Source organism: Belonocnema kinseyi, chromosome 6, assembly GCF_010883055.1.
Source record: "Belonocnema kinseyi isolate 2016_QV_RU_SX_M_011 chromosome 6, B_treatae_v1, whole genome shotgun sequence".
NCBI classification, from domain to species: Eukaryota; Metazoa; Arthropoda; class Insecta; order Hymenoptera; family Cynipidae; genus Belonocnema; species Belonocnema kinseyi.
The window spans coordinates 149,349,512-149,357,649 of NC_046662.1; the positions used below are offsets into that span (position 1 = coordinate 149,349,512).

The 8,138-nt window shown below is 33.4% G+C and overlaps 1 protein-coding gene across 1 annotated transcript in view; it reads left to right on the forward strand.

Moving 5' to 3' along the window:
- LOC117174306 (REST corepressor 3) overlaps nt 1–8,138 on the forward strand; it is a 139,104-nt gene that overhangs the window by 81,064 nt on the left and 49,902 nt on the right. Inside the window, exon 5 of the mRNA XM_033363289.1 lies at nt 1,145–1,327. Coding sequence (XP_033219180.1) covers nt 1,145–1,327 — 183 coding nt within the window. The remainder of the gene's footprint in view (nt 1–1,144; nt 1,328–8,138) is intronic.

Below are 8,138 nucleotides of genomic sequence, written 5' to 3' on the forward strand. Positions count from 1 at the left end.
CTTACGGAACAGAACAGTTGTGAAAATCCGCAAGAATCGCCATTGTTTTGTGTCAATGGATAAAAAAATGCGAATTGAGAGTTCATTAGCCGCCATCTTGGATCCTAAAAACCTATAAGTAACCATTGATGACAATAATTAGTTTGACAGTTTTACTGTTAACTGATTTGGAGAAATACCTTCCGTGCTGTAGAACACTGAACGAACATTATAGACAAAAAGTTCAAAAACTAATTTATGTACTTGAAATGTCGGACTGACGATATCAGCCGGTCCACTCGTTACATGGTTTTAATGACAAATTATGGAGTCTAAAAAACTTGTTTATTACAAAATATCTTTGATGTACTTAGGTACGGGGTGGAAGAAATGTCTTATTTCCTGAAAGCAAATTTTGATAAGTGACCTAGAGAGGTTAAATTCTGGCGCATGTTCCAAATGCATCTATTAAAGAATTGTTTTTGGCTGTTTTATCAAGAGCAACCTTCACAGGGTTGATTGCGACATTAGTCCAAATATTCGTGCAAGCGTTCTTTCTTTTGTTTTAATAATCAAGCTTCGCCTTTCTGTCTATCATCATGACATTCTTTTTTTTCCTTTACTTGCAGTGAGAGCGCACTGCTGTGCATCTTAAAACCCTCGCACGGATTTGCTCTACACCGGCGAGTAGAAAGCATAGCGGGGAGGAAGGAATATGCCCGTAAATCTCGCTTCGAGAGTGTTCATTGTTGGAGGGTTAAAAATAATCTACGATTCATCTCCCTTTCGCTCACCCCAATGCAGCCTCTCGAAGCTAGGCGAAAGTTTCACGCACAAATTCCCCTCCTCTTTACCTTGCGCTCGGCTGTGGGACCCATCACCTTGCAGGCTAGTTGATATCTCTTAAGATGCAATATTTATTTCTGTTATAACATAAAAATGATAACGTTAACACAAAAAGCCTTTGCAACTTGATATAATAATTTCTGCAGTAATATATAAATCTCTTCTTCTGTTAGAAATTTGAATTTTGTAAGTTGCACTATTGCAAAGTTTTTATAATAATGACAAATATTTGATTGTACCCTTCGAAGGGGAACCCAGTATTTATTTTAATTACTCTAATATTTACACTTAATTTATTCATGGTATGTCTTTCTTCTAGCTTCCTGACAAATCCATTGCGAGTCTGGTAAAATATTATTACAGTTGGAAGAAAACTCGTACTAGGACATCATTGATGGACAGGCAAGCTCGGAAATTAACTAATAGTGGTAAAGAAGGAGAAAATGGTAGTGAAAACGGCAGTGAATTGGGTTCCAACACAGACAGCGATTCTGAAGAAAAAGTAAGATAATGATTTATTACTTAGACTCGAATAAATTTGGTTTTCACTTTGTCTTATTCACGCCTAAAACACCTATTTCAATTGTAGAATTTCATTCTATAGAAAGTTTCTTTTCATTTTTAATTTTGTTTGGCGAACTTGTGTGATCGAAGGAACATGTAATTGTTTTGTTAAAAAAAACAAAAACTTTACAATTTCAAAATTACGAATTTGGCCGTTTTTCAGCAAATTTTAGATCTAGCACACCACGATAAAATGTGTTTTTTCATGGTAAAATAATGGGATGTTCCTTTGATTCAAGATGACGAAATTCTAAGCACGACATATTAAAACTTTTTCAATAAAATGTGCAGGCAGTACAATCCAAAATACTTGTTTTTCTTGCACGTTATAGGAACCCAGTGGGCACTGGGAAATCCTAAAGACTTCCTTAGAATGTACCTCTATGTCATGTGACTCGATATCTTTAGGGCATCGTTTGCAGGGACCGTGAGCGCAATACGTAAGGAGCGCAAAATTCTCGCCTCACGTGCTCCTAGCCTGGTTATATTTTCCCAGCGTTACGAATTACTATAGAATCCTGTATTCGCATTTCTCGCATTGAACATTTGAATGAAGAGCAGAGCATGAGTAGTCGAGGCTACCAAAAAACTAGGCATTGCCAGATGCGAGCTGTCTTTGTGAATGCTTAGAAATCACGGTCACCAATAGATAAGATTCGAAGGTAGAAATCGTTTCGAGTTCACCACAAACGAACGCCTACTCGTATTCATAATTATTCAAAATCTGAATTGTTCTCAAGATCCACAGGCTAGATTATCACGAGACGGAGAAGATTTTTTGCGTGGGGAGCGTTCATAGCAAAATATAGTTTGAAATTCAGCTATTTGGTTGAAAATTATTGAACTATTTGGTTAAAAATTCATCTAGTGTGTCAAAAATTCATTTCTTTGTTGTGATACTTCCTCGTGTGGTCAATCGGGTACAGTTCCTCCGGCTTTTTTTCCATTAAAATGAAAATGTTTAAAAACTAAATTCGGAGATGCTATAAAATATCATAACGGGCATCCCTGAACTATTTTTTTTAGGGATAATAACCAAAAAAATTTTTTTTGCTGAATAAAAATTGTTTGCATCTTATTAATCTAGGAGAAAGCCTGAGGAATCTAACACTAATAAAATCGATAATATATCCTAAGCGCCATGCAAATTAATCAAATTTAGCAAAATTAAATTTTTTTTGAATTAACCTACAAAAAAAGTATGCAGAGACGTCCGTTAGCATGTTCGCTATGATTTCCCAAACTTTTAACACAATATTTATTATTCTAAAAAAAAGCCGGGGAACCTAAAACTGGTAAAATCCATAATTTTTTAATTATCACATGCCCTCAAACAACCAGTAAATTATTGAACTGTATGAATGTATATATAATGTTCGGTTCAATTAAAATAAATTTATACATTTTATTAAATAATATTAAGTCCATTTTCTCATTTATCAGTCTTGTCATTGCCTTTTTACCAAATTATTCCCTCAAACATTTTAATTACAATTACCATTACTTTTTAAAAATATTTCCTTTGAAACTTGAAATTTTTAAGATTTTAAAGGTACAAACATTCTTTACTATGCAATTTAAGTTGTAGTCTTACATATTTTAATTATTATTATATTTATATTGGATATAAGTGATATATTTTTTATTAATTTTTCTCATGATATATATGTTTTAAATATTTTTGTCGTTGAGGTCTTCAATATTATAAATTTTTTCATTAGCTACTTTAATAATTTTAAAAATAAATAATTTTTTTAACTATACAAAAATAATAAAGTCCATAATATCAGTGAAATAAATCATAGAAATATAAAGCTCGAACTGCTTTCAAAATGTATCTCAAAATTAAATGTTATTCATATTAAACTATATATTTTCATGACTTTCTTTTTTTAAGTAATTAGTAATAGTTACTCTTATTTTTTCATATTTTTTCCTGTTTATTTGCAAACAGCATCAAGTTTTCAATTATTTTTGGTTTTTCTTAATGCAATTCAATGCAAAAGTCAGATCAACTTATCGTGGCGATATCTTTTGGATTATTTTGACTGGCATAACCCCTCGGGATCGCAAGAGAACCACTAATAGATACACATACACGGTCGAGGCAGGGGCTGATTTAACTAAACAATAGTTAACTGCAATCAAAGAGGACGAATCTTCCAAAAAACATAAATTTTTACATGAAATTTTTTAACTTACATAGAGTAATTTCCAACCAAACTGTCGAATTTTCCTACAAATAAATTCAACTTTAACAAAAAATCAAATAGGAAATACTTGACATATAGTAAATGGCATGTTTATGAAATTCTCACTTTATAGTGATCCCTTCACGAAATAATATTTCGTAATCATATTCTATTAATTCTTATGCCCATCTGGCTAATCGGCCCATGGAGGTTTTTAGGTGTTGGAGCCACTTTAAAGCTATGTGGTCCGTGATTACTTTAAAACTATAAACTTCTAAATATGGCCTAAATTTTCGTATGGCCTAAACTACCGGTAGGCATTCTTTTTCACATGCCGAATAACGAGATTCTGCGCCGTTTAAACTTCTACTCGCGTAACCGATTACGTAATTTACGCCGTCGATTGTTTGCGTAAGTACGGCTCCCAACCCTGCGTTACTCGCGTCAGTTTCGAGTTGAAAGCGTTGTGTGAAATCTGGACATATCAAAATTTGCGCTAATGTTAAAAGATCTTAAATTCTTTCGAACGCCTCATCCTGTTCTGATCCCCAATCCCACTGTTTATTTTTTTAAAGTAATCTGTTCATCGATTCTATTATTTCGGCGAAGTGTGGGATGAATTTTCTATATCAACTTCTCATCCCTATTATGCGCTGTAATTGTCTAATATTTTTAGGCTTAGGGAATTCTATTATTGGTTGGATTTTTTCATCGTCTATTTGGAGTCCTTTTATTGTTAACTTTAAAACCTAAATATTTAATTTCTGAGCAGTTGAATTCGCATCCGGATAATTTTATCCATCAACCTCTGGAAAGTGGATGGAGCATTTGTTAAACCAAATGGCATCCTTTTAAATTGGTACATGCCTTTTCCAGGGACTGTGAATGCTTTTATTGGTTTTGAATTTTCTTCCAAAGGTCTTTGTAAATAAGCCAACTTTAAATCAATTTTGGAAATAAATTTTGCTGATCTCAAAGTGTCTAATATTTTTGTCATGAGTCGGATTGTGTAGATCTCTTTTTTTTTTTTAAATTATTTCACTGATTTTAGGGCTCACGTGGTAGTCCTGTACATCAATTTTATGTTTTTTGTAGATGAGTTGCCCCATGTTCTTTTCCTGAGTACATTTTAATTTTATTTTCGAGAAGTTTTTCTAATTGGGATTGTTGGGTTTCGTTAAGCTCAACAATATATTCGCAAATTTCTGGCGAACTTTTGTTGTTTTCTTGAATTTTTCGTAAACTATTTCTAGTATTATTTATTTATTTTTATCTTTGTATTCGCTTTCATTTGTACCTAATAAACTATTTGTATGCTCTTTATTACTTTTAAGGTTAATACTACCCTCGAGTTTCGGTTTCTCATTAGTATTCGTATTTTCATTCTTACTCACTAAGCTATTCCTACTATTTACATTTATAGTGTCTTTATTTTCGTTCGGTTTAATCTTCGGTTTGGTGCCGGTTTTATCCCTTATTGGGAGGGGTAGTGTATATGGAAATGCTTCCATAGGATAGCGGGTGGGGGACTCCCTGGTAATCACCAAGTGTCTGAGTCATAATCTAGGGCCATTCGTAGGGCTTCCAGCATATCTGTACCTAAAATGCCGACGGAGTTTAATTTTGGCACTAATCTGAACATAACATGCTTTGTGTGTTACCGACTTTAATTGGGATTACTACTTGCCCAATTATTAAACGTTTCATCGTTCGCGACCATTAATTTTCGCGAGACGGGTTCATATTCCTGTCTTTGATTCGAATAGGATTGTTTCGCGATTATAGGTAAAATAATTGTTTAATACATAATTTTAATCTAAATTGAAGGTGCGTTATAATTTTTTTTCTTTTGTGTCTTTCACCAGAAAAAAATGATTAAAAATTGAAGGCGGGAAAACACTTATTCAAATTGGTGTCACGTGGGCATCACGTGACTCAGAGTTTCTCATAATTATCTACCAATGTGACGATGTGAAACTCATGATAAAGAGGTTAGGCCGCGGTCTGCTGTCAATTCTGAATATTTTGATTTGATAGCTTTATTTGTCAAGGATTATGTGACAAAAAAAGTTATCCTCTTGCCATATTTGTTTTAAGAGTCAGTAGTATGTCGAAGGAAAACATTAAGTGCAATTATTAACAAATTTTAAAATTGTACGTATTTATGAATTGTTCTGTAAACGCATGACTACATTTACGTACTTTTCAATGAATTCTTTATACATACCGTAAATATATCTATTTTCGGTAGATTTTTTCTATTGGTTTATACGGAACCCTCATTTGACATTTTTTAAACCATAGTTTGAGACTTCTGTTTTCGATGTGCACATAACCAAAACAAAACATCGGCACAGAAAAATATATTTGAGAATCACTGGCACGTGAGCTGTGATGAGTGGAAAATCCGAGCTCTTTGACGTCAAAGGGGCCCTCCAATCGACATCGTGATAAAAAATTCATATTTCAAGATTAAATTAAAAATAGTAAATAAAATGTAAAAAATATCTTATCCGCGTTTTTGTAATTAAAATTTTATATACAATAAGATCCATTAATTGGAAAAATCATATCTGACTTTGGAAACAACGCTATTTGAACTTATTTTGTCTTGTCAGTTCTTGTTAGTATTGTTACCGTTATTATTTCCTTAATTATTCTCCGCTTTTTCTGTTGGGAATTGGATCATTGGGTTACTTTGACCTTGAATGGAAGCTACTATCATTTGGTTGAACAGTGGTAACATTTGGTTCTAAGAGTTGAATGGACATCTTGGTCTATTGTTTCGGAATCTAGGTTGGAAATTTGATTGAAATCTGGGTTGCAAACCAGGTGAGAATCGAGGTCTGAAGTTAGGTCTGAAATATTGTTGATATTGATTTAAAAAGGGTAGAGATGAAAATCCAAATAGTGGGAGTGTAAATCGGTTTTTGTATTGTTTTTTGCCCTGATTATTTTGGTTCCCGTCATACTTGTCCTCTTATTTTGGATTTGGCTAGCTGAGTTTCCCATTCTTTTCCCAAGCCTTCTAGTTCCACAAAACTTTCAAGATCTTTTTTTTTAATATACATTTTATGTTCAATTATAAGGTTTTCATAGGTTCTATGTAATTCCCATTCACCGTTTTTTTTCTCGGATAAAGTTTAGTAAAAGTTGTCTAATTACCGTTAAATACGAATGGATGTCTTCGTTTCTTGTTTGATTACCAAATTCAATTTTTGTTTTAAATCTTCGATGAAATCCGATAAAGATCTCCAGGAATTTGTATTTGTTTCGCGTCAATCTTTTGCATCTTCAACTAGTAACGCGTCTAAATTTTCTAAAACATCGCGATCGTTGATTTTATAAGTATTTTTAAATCTTTATAATTCTTCTAGGAAATGCGCGGGTCTATCATCTTTATTATTTCGAAATTTGACAGGCCAATTACTCATAATTTGAAACGGTGTTTGGATCATACTGAATTGAAAACAAACTGCTTGAATTGTTTTATTATTTATTGGATAATCGTATTCCTACTCGTTATCCGTATTATTATTGTAAATTCTTGAACGTCTGTTTGACCTGTTAGATGTAGTCGAGAGTCTATGTGTTCTGTTTTGTCTTGAGTTAATTATGTCCTGTAATGGTTCACTGTCGTCGAATTTTTGTAATTTTGAATTATTAATTTTTGTTTGTCTATGGTTATCAGTATTGTTGATGGGAAGTTGGTTGCTATCTTCCCTTTCTCTAAAAAACCTTTCCTTTTGTTGGTTCATAAATTCGTTCAATTCTGCGCTTAATAAAAGTTCTTCGGATTCTAAAATAAATTGTGTGTTCTCTTCCAAAAACGAATCGCGTTCGAATGTTACGTTATTTATTTGAGTACGGTTATCTGAGCTATTTCTGTTTTCTAGGTGAACCATTTCGTTTCTTCTATGTCTTAGGTTAGGTCCTTTTATAGATGCGCCTAGCGTGAATAAATCTTTATTGTCCCAGAAAAAGGTCTTGCTTGTTGGGTCAAAGGTTTTGTTAAAGGTTTTTTGAATGAAGTCGTGGAGTGAGGGTTGTTTGTTTTCAGTTGACCTGTCTCTATTTGTCCTATTACTTATGTTGGGGTGGTTCCGTATTTTTTGCGCGAAAATTCTTCAATGCTCTCTTGACCTAGTTGTCATTTGGGTATGGTACCTGTATTTTTGAGTGTGATGGAGACCATATTTTCGATTATTGGTCTCGTCGTAGTTTTATTTGGATCATTTGTTTGGATCGGAGGTGCAGCGTCACCGTCCAGATCCAAATTATCGCGGTCTTTTTGTTTCGTTTAGTTTTAGTTTGTATTAATAAGATACCCTGTATAAAAGTCTGGTTTGGTTTCCTAATTTAAGATTCCGATTTTTATCGCAGAAATTTAATCAAAATCTTAATTAATTCGCTGAGCGGGGCGAATCGAAAAATTACTATATATGTATAAAAATTTGTCATAAGGACAACCGCAGGATTTCGCCGGAAGCGGGTGCTAATCTGAATAATTGCACCCGCTTCCAGCGAAATCGCGGTAAAATTTCAGCCATAACCACG